Genomic DNA, 21,350 nt, shown 5'->3' on the forward strand with positions numbered 1-21,350 from the left:
TCAGATGCACTACTTTCAGTATAAAATTGTACCTCTGCATTTATCGTAAATCGACCAAAATCAGATTAAATAAATATAAACAATTATGTCTCCCCCATGCAGGCGCCTGCAGAGAACCAAGAGCATGTAACAGCTCATGAAACAACCACAGTTTGTACTACGACTGCATTTCATACACCATATAAGCTAACAATAACTTTCAGAATGTTGACCAGCTAACCCAGAAAACCTTACAGTTTCCAAGACATAAAGGCACAAATTGGGGCCACTTAAGTTTCAGACGTTTTCCTGGAGTTAGTTCAGACCTTTAAAAGAACATTTGACTGACACACACCAGGTGGCCAAAACAAAACGCCATCTCCAAACCTGTAGCCGGGGGGAGTTTCTAATATTAGCTGTGTCACTGGTCTTACAGGAGATAGTTTTTGTTTTTTTTTATCAAAATGTTCTTCTTATATAAAGACATATGCTTAAATATTATTGCAGGTCATCATGAAACATTTAAAGTTAAGTTACACCAATGACTGACACACTGTATTAGTTTTATAACCTACCCCACATAATACAACGGTAGATTGCTGTTATAGTATTAAGCCAATTATACAGAGTACCTGATACATATTTTGAACCCATTAGACGTAAAATATACATTGTAGGACTCAAAATTAGATTCAGCATTTTTGGTTTTTACAAGTTTGTTCCTCAGACAGGTCCCCACATGTCCCAGGTTCCACCCTGACCCAGAAAGTGCTCCACAGCTGACCTAGGTTTGTTTGTATTCTTTGAAAAGAAAGTAAAAGCACCGATTGTTTTTAAGTCAACAGAAAAAAAAAAACTTGTATCGGAGTATAAAGTATAAAAGTAACGTCATGATACCACCAGGGGGAGTCATATCCTTTATGCCTTTTAGTTGTTTTATAAATCCACACACTTTTTTTTTTTTTTTTTACAATACTTAAAAGCACATTTAAATTCCAAAGTATTGTGTTAATAAATGCTTAAAACAGTTAAAACTATTGGGGGAAAAAATGCTGTCCCAGTGAGATGGTGTCAACTTTTGCAATTAGGCAGCCACTCATTTAAGATAGAGGTGGATCTACAGTCAGACAAACTGACTTTGTAATAAACTGAGAGATTTACTTTCCTGTTCTGAGTCCAGGGAGTGTGTACCACATTGTTGTGTATGACATGTAAAGGAGTGGCTGATCACTGGAATTTCACACTCACCCACTCAAACTGTTCACCTCAAGAGCTGACCCACTATTTCAAAAACAACTCTTTATTCCACAATTGTTCACAAGACATTTTAGAACTTGAGTTAAACAGTGGAAAGTTCTGCATATCTTACACTATATACATAATCACCTGTGCAATGTTGCCATTGTCGTAAACATAGCATTGATTATCACTCAAAAATATCCTGTTGGACTTTCATTAAGTTAAAAAATAAAACACAGTCAGAAGCTATTCCTTTAAAAAATAAAAAATGTAAAGATGTTACAGTTTAAACAAACAGTTGCTGTTGCATTAATCTAACAATCACATAGTTGGTTAGACGCTGTCTGCTGCTACGTGGGGCTTTGGACAATGAACCAAGTCAAACTGGCTCCCCTTTTTAAAATAAAAAATCTATAGTCCATTTATGCGGCACAAAAAAATTAATGAGTTTTCCAAACATTGTTCTAAGGCAATACATTCCCAACAGCAGCAAAATTGTAATCCAGTCAATTAGCATAAATAAGCAGAGTTACAGTTGTACAATCACCCAGACACACATTCATCAATCCATATCCAAAAACACACAAGAATGAAAGGGGAAGTAGTAGCATAAAGTCTCTTGAAACTGGAGATGCAGCTTCATGAAATATGGGAAATTTTCTTAAGGGATGTAAATTAAGGAAGTGTTGGTTTGGGCTGACGACTTTAAAGTTTCAAATGAAAAAAAAAAGAAGAAGTTAGCAGACATGACATACACCTGTAGCGGCTTGCGCCTCTCTTCTACTTCAGTCTAGCAGCAGGAGGCTTCTTCTAATTGCATAACACATCAGTAACCCTGACCAAACTTTTGTCTGCCGAGCTGTTGGTGGATTATGGTTAATGTAGGTTTTAAGTTTTGACAAGTAACAACGCACTAATTAAAAATGACAGTGTTGGTCTTGTGTCATTGATTTGGATGACTCTTTGTTTTCTTTTTAACTGTCCATTGGGAGAATAACAGTGTTAAGAGTGCAAGAGTAAATTGTAAATCATTGTTACTGTGATGTCTGTACACTATTATTCAATGAGCACAATATATTTAACTCTGATTAAGTACATTAACTTACATAATGGTCGATTTATAAGCCCTGATGTGATAGATGGAAGGACACATTTAATCAATCTAGTTATAGATTGTATAACTAGATTATACCACCATCATCGTCACCACCATCGTCGTCGTCATCATCGTCGTCATCATCATCATCATCGTCATCATCGTCGTCATCGTCTTCAAGGCCGTCCTCTTCCTCATCATCCCCGCTGCTGGGTTCAGACTCTTCATCGTCTGAACTCGCAGCTTCTTTCTCCTTCGTCACAACTGTCAGATGAACTGCCTCTTCGGGTAAACTGACGCAAACCCCGGAAAACACACACAAACACACGTAGACGGTAAGACAGGTTTCTGACGGATACCTGGAGGCTTGAAACCCTTTAGCAAACAAAGGGCCCACAGTGGTTCACAAAAAACAAACAGTGATAGAGGCTTAAAAGAATACAACAACCATAACCTCAGCTTGAAAGAAACCCAGTAAGAGTACCACAGAGAATTTATGAGCTGCTCCATCTCGTGGACAAAGACGACCAAGACATCAGTTCATGAGCGTCTCCACCGCATCATGGTTCTCCAGGTTTAAGTAGTCTCTGTTTCGAAAAAGCTTCACATGTATTCACAGCCTGAGATGGGTCATACTGTGAAACAGCAGCATCTGAAGAAAAGTGAAGGTATTGCCCAGAAAAAGTATACTGCTCTTATTTTTGCAAAGCTTTAAAAGTTAAACCCTTAGTAGAAAGCAACAGATGGGATACGACTCAATTCACAGCAGCAGAATCATGTATGCTGGGCTCTATGTGCTTTTAAGGGATAGATTCAATTATATTTTCCAATGGATGATTCTGGTTGATGATGTGAAAATGCCAAACAGCTTAATTGGTGCAGTCAGAACTGCTGCTGTGAATTCAGGACTGAGTTGTACAGAATTTTTGTTCAAAATCCGTCCATATTTACATCTCCTACTTACAGCTTACAAACTCTGAATTAAACTAAGGTTGTGTTACAATAATTGATACATATTGGTGAAACATACATAAGTGTATAACGATTTGGTAAAACAATACATTGCAAATGTGATGCACAATATCTCTAATACTGTAGTAAATTAAATGTAATAGTATTTAAGGTTCACATTGGAGGAGCAAACATGGAGGAAAAAGGAGCCTTTTCCACCCTTAAATCTCATTTGTCTTTTCCAGCAGAATGTACCCGACCAGCCCCCAATTTCCACACCAGCCCCCAGAATAAGAGGAGCAGAAGAGCTCCAGTTGTCTGGCCCTCACCACACGGTCGGGTCCTTCCACTTTGACTCCTCTGTGTGCATCTCAATGTCGTTTTCCATGCGCTTTTTCTTGCAAAGCCTCACTGCCACAAAGATGCCGAGAAGGATGAGGATAACACCACAGGCACCTCCGACTGCTGCTGCCAGGATGCTGATCTCAGAGAGGGAAACTAGAAGCAACCCAAAGTGAAAGATAAAAGTGAGAGAAACCTACGTGCGGTATGTTGAGCAATTTAAAAAAAAAAAAAATACAGATAGCATCAGCAAATATTTAGCAGGGATAAGCCATTCTGTCTTTCACTTCCTGCTGCATGCATTTTATTATTTCTTTAAGCAACATCCCAACACCAGAACCCAGCACACGTGGAGATACATGTCATTGACAAATTATACGCAGCTAAACACAATCACACTTTTTAATCAGAACTGTTAAGACCTCTCTGAAACATTTGTTGCCATTGTTCATTATATTTAGATCACTACTTAGGAATACTGTCGTTTGTCTGGTGAAACATTTATCTCACTTAAAAAAGATCACAAAATGTATTAAGGAAGGGTTTTGCTTCCAACAATATAACATAACATTAATATAACGTGATGGACCACAAAGTACGGTAGTTTTTTTTTATTACCCCAACTATTTTAATACATTAATGAAATATCATTACCTATAAATGTCTCTTCCAATTGCAATGATGTATTTTGTAATCTGTTTCGGACTTGAACACACTGGCTGAAACTAAAAAAAGTTCAATTAAAAAAAGTGTCACATTTGATCATATTCATTGAGGGCACAAGTATTTTAGAGATCATTTGGGATATACTGTAATTCAATAATTGTCATGATTGCAATGATAATAAGATTGTTTGTTGGTGTTATATCTATCTATAAATCCAGTAATCTGTGTGTCCGTCTGTGTGTTTGTTAGTCGGGTTTCTCAACAACCATTCATCCGATCGACATCACACTTGGCTGATGTGTTGCTGAGGAGCCAAGGAAGTGCAGTGCTGATTGTGAAGGTAGGATCAGCTCAGATTTGTGGCTAAAATATTCTTTATAGTTTTGCTAAGGTGAAATCCTACTGAAGCGTATCCTACCGGAAACACTCGACGAGCGGAAACGACACTTACAGCACAGACACAGGGAGCAGTGGAAGGAGTACTGAGTCTTTACAATCACTTCTTTAAAAGATTAGGATAAAAGATTTGCTCACTGAAACATTCAGCCAGTGTTATTTGTGTCATTAGCATTTTGTTTTGCTAAATAGATGCTATCTTCAGTAAATACTATCGACTTCCCGTCGAAACTGTCCCATTTTCCCTTTGAATCATTTGAATTAACTTTGTCGTTAACAGAAGCCGGGGTGAAATCTTTTGGCTAGGATGAAATCACTCAGCCAAAGTTTCTTTGTTTTTGTTGCTAACATAACACTGTTGCTAACATAACACTGTACTAGGCCCGTTTTGTAGGATTCCCCTTTGCTTAGCTGTTATTTACATTTTTTACATTTATTTATTCATTTGAACAGGGGCAGCGTACAATATACATTAACCTTAGAAAGGAGAGATGCATTGTACCAGGTTGTAGCACTTGTGCTAATTTCCACCTGCAGTCCCTGGGCAGGCTGTTGTTAACCTACAGAGTATGTACACTACAAAGGATTACATTGCATTTAAAACTATCACATACACACTATTTAACATTAACGTTAGCAACATAACGTTACACATTTTCCTTACAGCTGTCCTCCTTCCTAAACAGAATTGTGTAACTTGTGTATGTGCGCAGTGACGTTAAATATGAACATTAAAAGTATATAAGATTATCTTAATGTATAAGATACATCTGAAATGTAGTCCAAGACTGATGCTGTTAAATGACTGCACCAAACCTTAACAAAGCTGTCATGAGACCTCTAATATTGCGAGAACACACAGCTATGTGACTGCAGGCGTATTTTCCAATACCTAAAGATGTGCTATATCACATGTGAAGTTGTTTCGCTGAGCACAACACAGGACACTGCACCTAGCCCTTCCTGACCAGCCATGTTCTGACCAAACACGTGACCAACAAGCACATCCTGAACGGGCACTGCACTAGTTCTTCTACTGTATAAGCCCTCCAAGCATTCGGATGTAAGTCTGACCTTTGTTGACGACTCTGAAGACGATCTCTCCATTACTGCCATGCACATCTGGACGGTTCCGCACCTGGCAGATGAAGGTGCCATTAAAGGTCGGAGGCACCTCATGCAGGGTGATGGAGGCGTCACGTCTCAAAATATCTCCTGACCATACTGCATGGCCTTTAAAACGCCCTTGCGTGGGTTCGTATGGTACCTCATGGTAGTAAAACACCTGGCACACAAAGATACAATTCAGAAGAGAGAGAGAGAAAAAAAAAGAAGCACAAGAAATCTGCTTCTATGGCTGATATTATTACAGCTACTTGTGGGCGGCTGAGGCTCAGTTGGGAGAGTCGTCGTCTCTCAAGCGGAAGGTAGAGGGTTCAGCTCCGGCAGCAACATGTCTGATGTGTCCTTGGGCAAGACATTTCACACACCGAATTGCTCCCTCTGCTTCATTGGCAGCGTATGAATGCGATTAGTTACTTCTCATGGTCTCAATACATAGCAACCACTGCCATCAGTGTGCGAATGGGTGTAAAAGTGCTTTGAGTACTCAGAAGACTAGAAACGTGCTATATAAGATCAAGTCAAGTTTACTTCTCTTTAAAATGACACCTTACCACAAACATGAGCCGCATGTAAATAAGGGGACATAGTCACCATGAACATTACCCGATGGGTCTTAAATAAGCGGCAACCTCAAGTGTGGAAAAATGCCAATGAAAATTCAGTTTCAATATGATTGAGATTCTCGGAGAAAAAAATATTAAAACGGTTTATGTTGTCAAAGATGTTTACATAAACAATGACTCCAAAGCAGTTACATGAACGTATCACCTCGGAAAACAGTTAGATTCAGTGCCTTCTGGCTTGTTTGTGACGTGAGTCTGCTCCACTCATTGTAGGTATAATGAACCTGTTGCACTGGATGTCCAGCTGTCACAGGTTAGGGTGCCTCTCTCTGCCTCTCTCACAACGTTTCTTCTCTGCATACAGCCTTTTCACCCAAACTGATTTGAATGGATGACGGGGGAAGAGATTATAACCTATTAAAAGATCGTTCCTTGGATTCTATGAATCGATATCAGATCGTTCATATGAGAATTGTTTGAAATCAGAAAATATATTTTTCTAAAGGTCCCACATTATGCCATTTTTGGGGTTCATACTGTATATCTAATTTACGTGTCCACTTAAGTACAATGACAACCGCTCATGTTCGAAAAAAAGTGTCTGTTTTCATGCACTGCCGCTTCATGCAGGCTCTCTCATAACGCTCAGAATGAAATGAGTTACTGTTACTTAAAAATAGAGGGCTAAACCTGCCTAAGACTTTGTTTGTCCCCTTTTGAACATAAATGTGCATATTATCAATTAATCAGATACAGTCAGCCCTGTGTGACATTTTACACAGTGTGTTATTATGTCTAAATGACATGATAGATCAAGGCTGTTGAACAGCTCTGCGTCTGAAACCCATCGCTGCAGCAGCATACTTTGTGGCTGAGCCAGAACACCAACATGCACCGAAGCCTGACATGCACAATGGCGACTTCAGTGCTTCTTGCAGCCACCATTTTGTGTTATTCTCTGCTTGTTGGTGCCTGTACTTGAATTCTGTATGGGTGTGAGGGAGCTTGCAAACTGAGAGGTGATAAGAAAATCAAATACATGATTTCAAATAGTTCAAAATACAGTATCATTTATCCAAAAACACTTTAAAAGCTCAGTCTAAGCCTTGGCTGGAGTCCATTAAAAAAATGGAAATACAGTAAATACATGTTTAAACATTCATTTATGCCTGTAATAAATGTAAAACATAAAATAAAATCAGTTTTTACACACCGACTCCTCTGATCCTAAATTCAAGGATCTGAAGTTCCAGGACACCGTGACGGACTTCAGAGACACTGGATGGTTGGATTTGAAGGTGCACTTCAGCTTCACATTCGTCCCGTTGACAGCCTCCACCTCACTCGGCGTGAAAATATCTATTCCACTCACACGTCGCACCCCTACAATAAAAGCATTCAGAAGATTACTCATCAATAAAATACAAATAGGTTACACAAACATTTCCATCACCTGACTCACTCACAACTCCTCCGTTTCAGAACAGTTGGGATGGTTTTAAACGAGAGCAGAGCCGTTTCCACCGGACATTCATATCGCTGATAGTTGATCAAAGAAAGGTCATTGACAAAAAGACACAGTGACATGTGCCTCAGAGCTCTGCTTTATGTTTGAAGCTTTGACTCATGACCCTCTAATATGCCCCCTGCTGAGGAAGGAAAGGCTCATCTGTGTCTTTTCTACGGTACTTCTATTCAGTAAAGTAAACTACACAGTCGTAATACAAATAATAGCTGCTACACCTATGATGGGTTAATGATTGCATGTGTGCACAAGTACAGAGGGTCAGTCGACTCCGCCTTAGAACAGGTTTTTGTTGTTGGACATGATGTGTTCAATGATACATTTTGTTGTGAATTGTTGTGTTTTACTTGAAGCCAAGCTTAAGTATAAAACTGTTAGCTTCATCTGCATCACGGTGTCGGCCACAGCGATGAGCAAACTCAACCTGAGGATTAAAACATTCCAGCAAATAAACCTCCAAAGGAGGGGAAGCCAAGAATGTGCTGTAATCCTGCACAGACAGGGATCAACTTAAACGTTTGATCGTACAAGAAATCTGCAATCTTAGACCATGGTGATGTTTCTTTTACCATTTGCAGTGTCTGCAGAACGCAGTGTGATAATGCACAGTGTCATAAAGCTAGTGTGTAAAAGGTTGAGGATTAAATTACTGAGGGCAAACTCCTGCACATCATTCAACTTGCAAAAATCCATTTTACTGGACATGTTCTTGACCTTTATCAGTCCAAGCCAATAAATCCGAAGCAACATGTTTTTTGCAAGCGAGACATTGAGCAGGAGTTTCTCTCATCCTAGGTTCCTTAAATAAATGTGCAGAGTGACATCATGGAAAACGCAAAGAAATGACACTGGATACTAAAGACAGGGTACAATAAAATAAGACAAAATAGGGAATCTAAAATGATTCAACCCAACAGTTAACAAAGGTAGCACTTTAAACTTCAATAAGTTTAGTTTTCAGTTGGCAAAGGATCTTTTTTTTGTTTTAGAGAAACTTCAGCGTTGAAATGTTAACTTAATTTGTAGAAGAGTGGCATGATCTACCTACAGTATTTGTTGGTTGATTGATCAAACTATTAATGATTCAGGGTGCTGGTTTAGCTCAGCTGGTAAAGAACACAACACTATTTAGTGAATGTCATCCCTCTCTCCCTCTCACTCTCTCTCCACATACGATGAATGATTCATTCCTCCACGTATGCTGTGACAGACTGAAATCTGCAGCGGTTTCAATAACAAAGTACTTCTTGTTTAATTCCCAGAAGGTGTTTAATCTAAATAATTTGACTTCCTCTTATTGATCCACGCATACTGGAACGTTAAACCAGAAAGTGCCTGTGTCACTTCCCTTCAGCACAGACATTTTAAACCTCTGGCTGGAGCCACACAGCAAAATAGTTCATATTTCTTCTTTCCTTGAATGATCCCCCATTCCATCTATCTGTCTGTGTTTGATTTCAACTGATGAAGTGGTCCGATGATATTTATGATTTATTCTCCACTCCATTTTTATGTTGATTATGTTTGCTGTATTACTGTCAGTGTTGTCTTCTGTAGAGCAAACAATGTCATGGACGCTCCTACAGTCAGACGCCTCAGGACAGTGTTTGCCTAACACAGCTTGAGCAATGAAACTGCATTAACGCCATCGACTTGTATGAGCTTGTTGAACCGCAAACTATCAAGGATGAACTGATAAAGGAATGTCAGACAAGCAAAGTCAAAAATAGCAACTTCACTCAGTGTAATTGTCCAATAACATATCAGCTGTGACATTTGTTGTGGATGTCCTTTAAATCTGTTGTTACAACCCTCTTCAAGGGTTAGAGGTTGAATACTGTAGATAAACTACCAAAAGACGGGCTGGCCTGGGGATACATGACAGTTTAAAGTTAAGATTCAGATGCTGCATAGCATAGTACTAAGTAGAAATAGCCATGGGAACCTACTGAATGAATGTGCTCCGAAGCCTGCTGTTATCTCTCCACTGTGACACTGTTCGACTGTCTATCTGACATTCAGCCTTGAAATGTAGCTCTCCACTTAGATAGCTACAAAAAACACTCTCATAATAAAAGGTCTTACTGGCTTCAACCTTTAATGTAATGTCTATAATCTCCAAAATGGATTCATCTGTAATTCCAGCAAGGGAAGATCATGTAGTAATTTTCCAATTCCATCAACAATGAAATCAGGCGCCCCCACCGCAGCCCTGCAAAGCTGGCCTGTCTGAACAGCTCCTAAATATTCACAACCAGCAGGCTATTGAAGTGGAAATAAACCCAAGGTCAGCACCAGAGAATGATGGTACTATGTATTTTTCAAAGCCAAATGCATGTGGTGCCTTTGCTCAGAATTGCTCCTATTTGTGTCATTTCTTATTATTGAGACAAACCTTGGAAACGCAGTCTAAATGGAATATGTTGCTTCATCTGGTTTTGTTGTGTAAATGTTTTTGAAAAGCCTGAAGTAAAACTTCTATACAAGTTATAGAATATTCAGTATACTGTTCCTGACTGGATAAGCATGGAATAATTCAAAAACACATTATGACACTGATACACTAATCAATAGAGTGAATCACAGAACTATCCTGTCATACAACACGATGAGGTGGAAAAAATGACACAATAACGAAGTCCATTCAACCTTCTGTTTGGTGAAGCTTATAACAAGTGTAAAGGTTTACATGTCACATAGGTTGCATTGATCCCTGACCATGGTGGGTTTAATATCCCTTTAGGGTCTCTCTCTTTGCTTAAGTAAAACAATATATGCATGCCTGAGGTCTTTCATACTTCAATGCTCACTGTTTCGCATACCTATGCAGTATGTGTCGGAATGTTGCAAATAATCCATCATATTGTATAAACAACTGCTTGTTGTTTTTATCCAGTGTATGACTGTGAACATTACAATTAAAAGGCTATATTGGTTATATATTGAAAAAAGAGAATCCTTTCAAGTATATCATTATGTTTGCCTATATTCCCTCTCTGCTCTCTTTCTTAAATGTTATGATTATTGTTATTAGCCTATGTTATTGTCTTAAATGTAAGTGTGTGTGTCTGAGTTTGGATTATACATTTAGGTAGGAAACTTCGATACAAAAGATACAGCCTAGGCTTATTTATACTCATGTAATGGTCTAATTGTGTTATTTATGGACATGTAGGCTCCAGTCAACGACACGAACATGATGTAGCCTTTGAGTACAATCAATAATAGGCAACATCACACTGTTATTCTGTTTTAGGCCAACATTTGACCAGTAAAGCCTATTTACAGGCTAGACTTCGTGCCGGTGGTCGAGTGAAACTAAGTCTGCACTTTAAAGGTAGAGCTGTAAAGCCCAAACATCACATTTTAACACTTGTTTTATTCGTTGCACTCCCTCCAGGAAGTCGTGTAAACTCACCTGGCAGCACGAGACCTCCCAGGAGAAGCAGAAGCCATACCCGAGACATGGAAGAATAACACATTAAAACTGCCTCGACGGGTTCAAGTCAAAGTCCATTCATGTAGGCTGACGCTTGTTGGATGGACTCATAAAACCAAATGTGGTTGCAGACTGTCGGAGAAAAAAAAAGAAAAGAAAAGAGCCTTTTTACATGTGAATCTTCGTCCCTGTAGTGAAATGTGAGTCGACCTGCTGAAACACCTGATGGGCGGTGTCAACTAGCTCCCTTCTTGCATAACCTGTTAGTTTACCTACATTACCTGCTGTTCAACTTGTCGACTGTAGGCTATTCATTCCGCTCTTACAAATATGCACACACAGGTTTATTGTTTCTGAGCGACAAGGCCACCTTGTGGCCTCAGGATCTAATCACAAATCATTCAGGACACAACATATTTGGGGTGAATCAATCAGGCTAGCTTTCAATCGTACAGAAAGATGTTAGATGTTGAGTTGTTGGTTGATGACCGCATGAAATGTGTTCTCCTTTTTAGCTTTGTTTAAAGGGCATTTAGCAGGCTAGAAATAGTCCTAAACTTATAAAACAGCAGTCTTAAGATGAGGGTAACGTTAAAAAAATAGAATGATCTTTTTAAATTGTGTTTTTGAATTATTTATTATATACTATTGCAGGTTTCGCATTATTGGTCACAGTAATTCTCCAAAAAGTCTAAAGGCTTTGATATCATGTTTACATAACACAGATTTGAACAGTTTTAGCTGGATGAGTTCCCAAATATTCATTCAGCCAATGATCCCCACAAGATACAACAAAAAAACCCCGAATATGTTGCTTCTTTGGCAGAGAATTCATCCCCTCCAAGACGTTTAGATTTTACTCTTAAAAGAAATCAAGAATCTATAATATATCATTTTTATACTATTTAGTATGATATGTATGATATGGACCTGTGTCTGCAATAAAACAGTCAAAGAACATATAAGCAAAACAGATAAGTAAATGGTAACAGTAAAAAAAAAAAAGTAGTAAAGGTGGAGTTTATTATTAGCAGTCAACAGCATTTTGTGAGTTTACTTATAACAAAAACGTGCTTTCTATAGGCTACTGTAGTTTGAATTCAGATTTGTATAGTGATTTGAGTATCATTCCATCCATCGAAGTCAACACTGACACCCCTCCCCCTAACAACATTTTTAAGTTCCTCTTTGGGAGATTCCAAAAGGTTATCAGGCCAAATGGGTTATAAACCCACCAGCAAACTATAGGTCTACCTATAGTTTGCTGGTACTTCCTCAGATATTTGAGATCTGCAATCTCATTCTTTGGTCCCTTCCCACAGCTCGTGGCCATTGGGTTGGAACAGTGGGTACAATGCCTGCCAACTACTGCTGATGGAGCACTAACCTGCATGTCAAACTCATGATTCATTTTAACCTCACTTGTGACAAGAAGACCCAGAGATACTTGAACTCATTCACTTGGGGCAAAGACTCACTCCCTATACCCCAGAGGGAGCAGTCCCACAAATTCTGGCAGAGAATCATGGTCTGGACATGGAGTTGCTGAACCTTTTCCAAAGTGTTTCACACTCTGCTGCAAACCTGCTAGAGGTTCCAGTCTGAAGAAGCCAAAAAAAAAAAAAAACATCATCTATTGATTTCCACTCCCCCTATCATTATTATTATTATCATTATGTATTGTAAACTGTAAAATATATGAATTTAGTCTTGGACAGATTTAGTGACTATTTATTTTTTTCAAAACAGCCTTTTATCTCGTCCATTTCAAGGGTTATCATGTCTAAAGGTTTCTGCAGATTAATCCCATGAAAGGTCAAAATGCAATGCTATAATAAGGGTCAAATACATGTAAAATATGAATAGAGTGTCTATGAATAGACAAATGATACTAAGTGAGTTTCAGGAAGAAAACAAACTTGACATGCTCAATAAGTAAGAAACAATCTAATGCTTAAAGTCATATATGTTCATGAATGAAAATGGCACCCATATCCATAAAGTTGGTGTCCAATGCTTGTTTTACAACACCCACAGAAGTTGTTTAAACAAAATGTGCTGCAGAATGTAAAATGATTTTTCTGGAATTTTCACAGTTTAGATCAGAAACACCAAAGATATAAGCTGCAGACTAAAAAGCAAAGAAAAGACTGGAACTATGCATGAGGTTACATAAAGGTATTGTAATTAAGGAATTAAGTATAACACTTACCTCGGGAATTATCGGTCTGACAGTACTGCTACACATTAGCAGGATGTAAAATGCAGTATTACTGAGATTCTATATGAATTAAATGTAAAACTGTGGTCAAATTAGGGCAATCTAATTTTAAATTCCTATGAAAAGTATCTCAGTTTAAATTTTATGAACATAAGCTACTGTGGTGCAGCTGTGGCTCAGTAATGGGACGGTTGTCTTTTAACCAAACGGTCGAGGGTCAATCCCCAGCTTCTACAGCTGAAGTTTTCCCGGGAAAGACGCTGAACCCCAAATTGTAAACACTTCAAAGTGTGAATGTGATTAGTTACTGAACTAATAGACACATACACAGCACTGTGAATGGTTGAATGTGAAATGCAGTGTAAAAAGTGCTTGGGGTAGCAGAACTGTCCGACCTGTGTTACCTGCACATGTCCTGTTTCTATGACAACAGTCTGTTGACAACAGCTGCTGTATGACCACACTGCTCTATTGCTTTTCTTTGTTTTATATTTGAGATTGTTATTCTTCACCATGTGCATCAAACACAAGATGCTTTAGTATGGGATGGGGTGAGGGGCAATTCTTCAGGACTAGAAATGCTAGTTTATATCCCAGAGTAAAAGAGAGTCAGCAAAAAAAAAATTCCACTTCCAGGAATGAACAAACTCCTCTTGTCTTTTGATTGAATAACTAAATCAGAGGAACACTTGTGTATCTACTTTGAATTCATGTACTGCTAGTTTTTTTTTGGCATACATGGAAGGGGTACATGACACTTTACATGATGTTATTAACAGAACCCAGAATAAAAGTCCAATATGCATGATTTTAGTTATTCAATCAAAATAAATGTTTTTTAAATTGATGATGGAAGTGAAATTATAGCAGGGACAGCAGCAAGTACTGTATCAGTGTTTCTCGGGTTTGAGTGATCCCCCTGCTGAAACAGAAGACGCAGACTTTCCCTCATTTCAGGGTTAACTGACTCAGTGACGAGAACCTGGCTACATATAAATAAATAAATAAATTTATTAATTGATTAATAAAGGTGGACCATAATTTGAAGTGAGAGATTACTTCACCGTGCATTCTGTTCTGTACACATACGGTCTCGGTATTTTCCTCAGTAGCTTAGTCTGACACACAATTAAAGTTCTTAAGGTAACAGAAAAATACATTCTGATCCAGATGTCAAACATTTTCCACCAAAGACTTTATACACCATCAATCAACCCATGATTCATTGCGGGACAAGCACATCGAGGGTGTTTATCCCCTTTCAAGGGCTGTAAGGTAGGAGTAGAGAGAAGCTGTGCGTGTGTCTAAGTCAACAAAGTCCACAAATTACTTACTAAATTAAGTTAGCATTATTGATGCTTGTGCAATAAATGTGAATGAGTATAAAGGACAAGGAATGTTATACAAATGTTATATTAGTAAGCGGTTGTCGCCTGACAGACAGTGTTCAGGGTGGAAACATCAGTTACGTTGTAGCTTGTCGCTCAGTTGTTGTTACCGCTCATGGTAACTAAATGGGCGCTCTCCCCTCCATAGAGTCTCTGCTCTCTGCCTCTTGACGCACCTTTTGTTGCCTGGCTGCGTTACAGCTCATGGTAACTTATGGGCGCTCTCCCCTCATAGAGTCTCTGCCCTCTGCTTCTTGACACACCTTTTGTTGTCTAGCTGTGTTACAGTTCATGGTAACTTGTGGGCGCTCTCCCCTCCATAGAGTCTCTGCCCTCTGCTTCTTGACACACCTTTTGTTGTCAAGCTGTGTTACAGTTCATGGTAACTTGTGGGCGCTCTCCCCTCCATAGAGTCTCTGCCCTCTGCCTCTTGACACACCTTTTGTTGTCTAGCTGGAGTCAGCTAACGGTTCATCCGCCTCTACTACCCATCAGCAGTGAAGTGAAGTCAGGACAAAAACATCTATTCTGTAGCCGAGTGACCCGAGAAGTGACGGCCGACACCCTGCCAGGTAGTGAATTTAAAACACCTTTAACGCGGTAATGTTTATTTGAACGACGGGCGTGTCACACATCAAGTGTAGGAGATGTAGCTGACACTCTCCAGACATCTGAATGTTAGCTTGCTATCTGGCTAGCCAACAAGCTAACGTAGGATAAACAGTTATTAAAGCTATCCGCTCGGTTATCCGTAAGCTCCCTTTTTAAAAGCGAAAGTAGCCTACAACCGTACTACTAGGCCATCCTCTCCTCTGCTGCATCGTCAAGATGCTGAATCAGAGAAGTGGTTTCTGCTAGCTGATACTTTCCGTCATGTAGAAATAGCTCGATGTTTTATGTAGTTGTTTTTCCAAGTGTGTCTGTTTACAGCTGTCAGTGCGGTGTTGGGTTTGACTGTGAATAAGCGGTGATGTCTCCTGCAGGATGAGTGGTGATGACATGAACCCAGCTGCAGTGCCTCAGCCTGTGGAGGATGTTGAAGGAGATGGACGGTGGATGTCACAGGTTGGTCACAGTTACACACTAATGGAAGAAGAATTGTCATTATCGAAAACAAAGAGCTCTATTCATTGTCTTGTTGTTAGGCTCTGTGATGATGATTTTCCATCTGTATCACGTTTTTAATACTTTTCTCCTAAAAACAAATCAGCGATAATATGTTATTGAATTCTCATTTAATGTACCTCAGCTGGAAGTTTTAATGGGTTTCTAAAGTATATGCTTTATTTTGCACCCTTGATGATGGTGCCTGCCTCTATATTATTACTTTTATAATGGTGATAAATAATCATCCCTTTTACTGTGATCTGTATTACAGATTGTTAAACAGTAAGACGTTTTAATCCGGCTCAATTCATTTCATGCTTATGAATCTCAACCAACGATTCCCAGAGGCTGAGCTCACACTTCTTGTCTGGTTGCACCGTCTTGTAGGTCCTACGAAAGGTTAATCCTCCAGCTAATAGGGCTGAGACGCGCCGTGTCCTCTGATGAGCTTGAGAGATTTTGTTTTGGCTCGAAGGGCTAACAGGTGTAATCCCACAAACCCGAAGGTGTTAATGCAGATTAAAATAATTTAAAATTAAGATGATTAGCTGTATAGTTTTTTTTTTTTGTGAATAAAGTGTAAAATCTCCTACTGTATCTAGATCTGTTGTGACTTTGTTTTTTGTTTTGTTTTCTTACAGCATACACGATTTGTGCAGGAGTGTAAAGATGCTGAACCAGATGTGCTCTTTGTGGGAGATTCTATGATTCAACTAATGCAGCAGTATGACGTGAGACAACGTATTTACTTCTGGATGTTTAATCTAGAAAGTGTTTTTTTCACAATTCAGTACGAGATTACTTCGAGTCTTTTCAAGATATTATAATGTACTCAGTCGTTGATCAGCATTCATTATTCATGACTTTTTAATATCAACTGACAAAGATGTGAATCTTAATTTAAGGTCCTCGTGTTTGGCTTCTCGTCCACAGGTGTGGAGGGAGGTGTTCTCCCCTCTTCATGCACTCAACTTTGGCATTGGAGGGGACACCACCTGTAACGTGCTGTGGAGGCTGCAGAATGGAGAGCTGGAGAACATCCGTCCCAAGGTGAGACAGAGAAGCCTGGCCACTTCTTTTTTTTTTTTTTTTCTTTTTTTTTTAGGATTCAGAAAAAAACGTTTGGCTTTCTGTGTGTTGTACCGAAATAAAAACATTCTCCTTTATTATTTCACACTCGTACATTTGACCTTGCAGGCGCACTGTTTGTCCCTCTTTCTTTACACGGCGGACATGATGTTCTTGTGCTTTTGGGTACAGTTCTGTGTTACAGTGTCAGTTTGTGGTCTGCTCCAGGTGGTGGTCCTGTGGGTGGGAACCAACAATTACACACACACTGCAGAGCAAGTTGCAGGAGGAATTCTTGCCATTGCTCAGCTGCTCACCTCCCGCCTCCCTAAAGCAAAGATCGTAGTCCTGGTAGGTAATGAGTCTGCTCTTTGTGCACCTGTTTTGTTCTAAACAGCTGTGTTGACATTATGTAGCTCTGTTTACTCAAAGGCCAACCAGGGACACGAGTTTAAAATAAACAAAAAGCTATGAACTCTCTTTTCAGTTTCATGTTTTACATTAAAGCTGTGTTAAAGTGCTATAAAGTAAAACAGTCCAATGAAGTTCTATTCAGTGGGAGCACTGGTTTGGTTCAATCTGCCACAGCACTAATCTTGTGCAAACAGAGGTGACGGCGCACAATAACGTGAAATGGCGGCGCTTCGTAGCATGCACACTGTGAAGTGACGAGCCCAAAACTCAGTTTTCCCTCGTCGACACACAAACACCTTAAACTGAGTTTCTAAAAATCTTCACTCTGAAGGAGTTTTTTTTAATGACCTAACACGAGAGTCCTTTTCAAAGACGTGTGGACAAGGCCGAAGACTCAGTGAAATAGAGAATGGATTTTTTAAAAGGGTGTTTTATTGCCCTGTATGCAGTATAGCACAATACTTAAAACATGTTGAAAAATGAATTGTGAAGGATAAACGTTTAAAGCTACAGACACAGTATGTGTGTGTTTTTTATGGCTTTGTCTCAGTGGGATTTGTTGGTGTTTGGCCTTTTCGCTGACTTCCCTTAATTTAGGTTCCTTTAGCCAAACTATTTTTTTTATAAAAAATAACTTTGTATCCAAAATGTCAGTGTTCAACTCTCAACAAAATAGATCTTTGGAAACATGTCAATGATGTTTCTTGTGTTCAGGGTTTGTTGCCCCGAGGCGAGCGTCCAAACCCACTGAGGGAGAAGAACGCAGCAGTAAACGGGTACCTGCGCTCCAAGCTGCCTCACCTGATCCAGGCTCAGTTCCTGGATGTGAGTGGGGACTTTGTCCACTCTGACGGTACTATCGTCCCACAGGACATGTTTGACTTCCTCCACCTGACGCCGACAGGTTACCGCGCTATAGCGAAGCCCCTCGGCGACCTGCTGCTTCAGATCCTGGAGGAGACGCCGGAGGAGAGACGGGCGTCGCTGGTTTGAGGGGCGAGTGGTCGATCGGCACGTTTCCCCAGAGACATGTCTCACCTGCTGTCGGGAGACATGTCTCTGGTGACTGGAGGAGGAAGGGCGCGCTCATAGGGGGGACAGAGACGCCCTGTTGTGAGGGGGCGTTGGATTAAAAGCATGAGTGGAGGGTTGGAGAGGTGCTAAAGAGGGAGAGAGACCTCACTTCTGTAATCCATCTGTTGCTAAAGCATTTCTAAAGGTCCAACTACTCTGACTTAAAGACAGATTAACTGAGATCACACACACACACAAACAAACAGGAATCCTGTCTTGAAGACAGAAAGTCTTCTTCCCCCTGTCACCAGTGTCAGGGGGGATTCCAAACAAAAGCGATATTCTTCTTCCTCCCTTTTCTTTTTTACCTTGAAGAGAGTTAGCGGCGTGGCCTCTCTTCTAGCGTGAGTCCAGCGCACACGATGCTCAGCAGGCTGAACACACCTGAACATTGAATGATGTAATCAGTCCAAGCCGTTAGCTACAACACAGTGGTTCCCAAACTGGGACTTAACGCTCAACGAGATGCCATAGGAGTGTTGTCAGAGATCACAAGTTTATGAAAGGGTTAAAAAAAAAAAAAGTGAATGAAATTCAAATCTTTTTTTTTTTAAAATTTTTTGTGATTTTCCTCTTTTTCTTGTAGAACTCTGCACACTTCTACTTCTTGAGACTTTTTGAGATCCTGAATATGAAACAGTTCTCACATCACGTTCGGGAGCCACTGCTGCAGACGGCTTACTCGTGACATGTTAAAATGAGACGTTAAAATAAGATGTTGAAAATATCTCTCACACTGTGATGAATTTGCCTAAAATGGAGTCAAATTTAGACAAATGGTCCAGTTCATGTTTAATCTTCAGTATATTCAGACACACCAAGGGCACTTATTGGACTAAAGTTTCACTTTGAGACACTTTGCAGCTATTTGATATATTTGAATAAAAAATAATCCTTGTGTATCTGGGGAACAATCACCACGTGCATGTGTTAAGCGTCAGCTTTTGAGTAGAAATGTATGAAGGTTATAAGCATCAGTCAAAAACGTGTAACCAACGTTTTAGCGAACCTTAAATCAGATTATCTCCATGTTTCTTCCTACACATCTGGCTCTGCTCTTTTTGTGCACAGCATCTTACGCGGGTGTATTGTGTTCCTCACAGAGTCCAGACAAATCTGCTTCGACTTAATTAACAATAAGTTCACCTTTTTAATGTATGAAACAGCTTCTTAAATGTGCCGTAGGTGCTGTTTGATTCCTTCCCTTATAGGATGTTAAATACATATTTGAATAAAAAAACATATATCACCATCTTAAAGAAATCATGTTAGCGCAGTTGTTGTCTCAGAAACACTACTGCTGATCATATCTGTTTCTCACACTAAAATCTTCACAGTTAGACACTAAACTGACCAACACAGGCTCTCTCTCCCTCTCACTCCTAAACGGTCGTCAGTATTTTCTCTAAGAAGCACCTCTTTATACAGTTTCATCACCGCCTCTTTATTTTCTCCCTGTTGTATAGTTGACTCACATTGGGACCTGACATCTCTACATGCTAATGTTACAGGATATTTTTAGGACTTAAAAAGTAGCCACATGTTTAAGCCACAGAAAAAAAAAGCTGTCCTGAATATCGTCACGCTAAATGCTACACAGCACAATCGCAGGTCATGTATAGAGAACCATTCGTCTGTGAGCGTATACTGTAGCTGTTTCCTCCTGACTTGGCTTTGTTGAATCTCTTGTCGAGCGTTGAATTATACTACGTTACTGCTGTCTTAAGCTCCGCACATGTGGCGTGCTATGTTTAAATATAAATAGTGTATGTGTGCGTGCCTTATGTGTTCATGGGGACAGAGGTGTACGGTATGTGTGGTGCTGGATTGTGCAAGTAAGTTAGACGTGTGAGTGTGTAGAGGGACCCCTCTTGTAAATATGAGACGAGTGAAGTCTGCTTTCGGTGCGATCATGCTTTTGCACTGTTTCAACTTGTCACCACATTATTGAGGTAAAGCATTCCAATAATAATAATAATAAAAAACAACAACAAGGAAATACCTTTTGTAGAGTTTGTGTCCCTACGTGTTGTTTTGTGTGCGGTAATAATAATTAAAAAAAAAGATGTGCTCCCACTCACCAGCAGAGGGAGCCATTGTATCAGATGAAAGACTTCAGAAGGGTTGCTCTTAACATTTATTCAAAAGTATTATTAGCTTCTTAAAGTAATAGTTAGTTATTAACAGCTCTCGGAGGCAACTTACACATGTTAAACCTTTCAGTAAACATTTAGTCAGGAAACTATGTAATGGAAGTCAAGTAAAAAAAAACTATTTCTCTCAGTAATGTTTATACTATGATGTCTATCTGGAGACTTTAGTGTAAAGCAGTGGCAACTCAATGAGCTCAAAACCAAACAACTCACTCTGAAGTCCATTACACTTGGATTCACATTTGAAGTTTGTTTCTGACACAAAAATAATTAGGAAGAAGAATGCAGTTTTTACAATCTAAAATAATGGAGAGAAAACGCTGTGTATCCTAAACCAGCATCCCCTGAAGTGCTAAAAGGAAATAAAACTCTGGGAAATAAAAATAAACACGTGTTGACACTGTCCACCTACACTCTTGTTTTTAGATTCAGATCTAAATATCCCTGTAATGTTTTTAACTCTTAAAGCTGCCCGTGGACTTTGGATACATATTTATCGGCTTCATCTGTTCATGCAAAGTTTAAAAATAAAATAAAGGAATTGATAACCTTCTAATCCCAGCTGGTCTGAGTAGAGTCGGAGGAATCCCTGGCAAGTCAGCTA

The 21,350-nt window shown here is 39.5% G+C and overlaps 2 protein-coding genes across 3 annotated transcripts; one reads left to right on the top strand and one right to left on the bottom strand.

Annotated features, from left to right (window-relative positions):
* Positions 1-1,263: 1,263 nt before the first annotated feature.
* On the bottom strand, positions 1,264-11,673 carry mpzl2b (myelin protein zero-like 2b). The gene is made up of 5 exons (XM_079355693.1): positions 11,301-11,673; positions 7,571-7,740; positions 5,744-5,954; positions 3,595-3,763; positions 1,264-2,607 (listed from the first exon to the last, which is right to left on the bottom strand). The coding sequence occupies exons 1-5, from the start codon at positions 11,362-11,364 to the stop codon at positions 2,400-2,402; spliced, it is 822 nt and encodes a 273-aa protein (XP_079211819.1). The 5' UTR covers positions 11,365-11,673; the 3' UTR covers positions 1,264-2,399.
* A 3,537-nt stretch (positions 11,674-15,210) lies between these two features.
* On the top strand, positions 15,211-20,592 carry pafah1b2 (platelet-activating factor acetylhydrolase 1b, catalytic subunit 2). 2 transcript variants are annotated; one of them, XM_079356366.1, is made up of 6 exons: positions 15,211-15,502; positions 15,914-15,995; positions 16,679-16,768; positions 16,971-17,087; positions 17,298-17,456; positions 18,234-20,592. In XM_079356366.1, exons 2-6 carry the CDS (start codon positions 15,915-15,917, stop codon positions 18,510-18,512), a joined length of 726 nt encoding a protein of 241 aa, XP_079212492.1. In that variant the 5' UTR covers positions 15,211-15,502; position 15,914; the 3' UTR covers positions 18,513-20,592. The 2 variants fall into 2 exon arrangements, with proteins under 2 accessions (XP_079212492.1, XP_079212493.1); XM_079356367.1 differs by having other exon boundaries at positions 15,317-15,502; positions 17,334-17,456.
* The last annotated feature ends 758 nt before the right edge of the window (positions 20,593-21,350 follow it).

Source organism: Symphodus melops, assembly GCF_947650265.1.
Source record: "Symphodus melops genome assembly, chromosome: 11".
Lineage (NCBI taxonomy): Eukaryota > Metazoa > Chordata > Actinopteri > Labriformes > Labridae > Symphodus > Symphodus melops.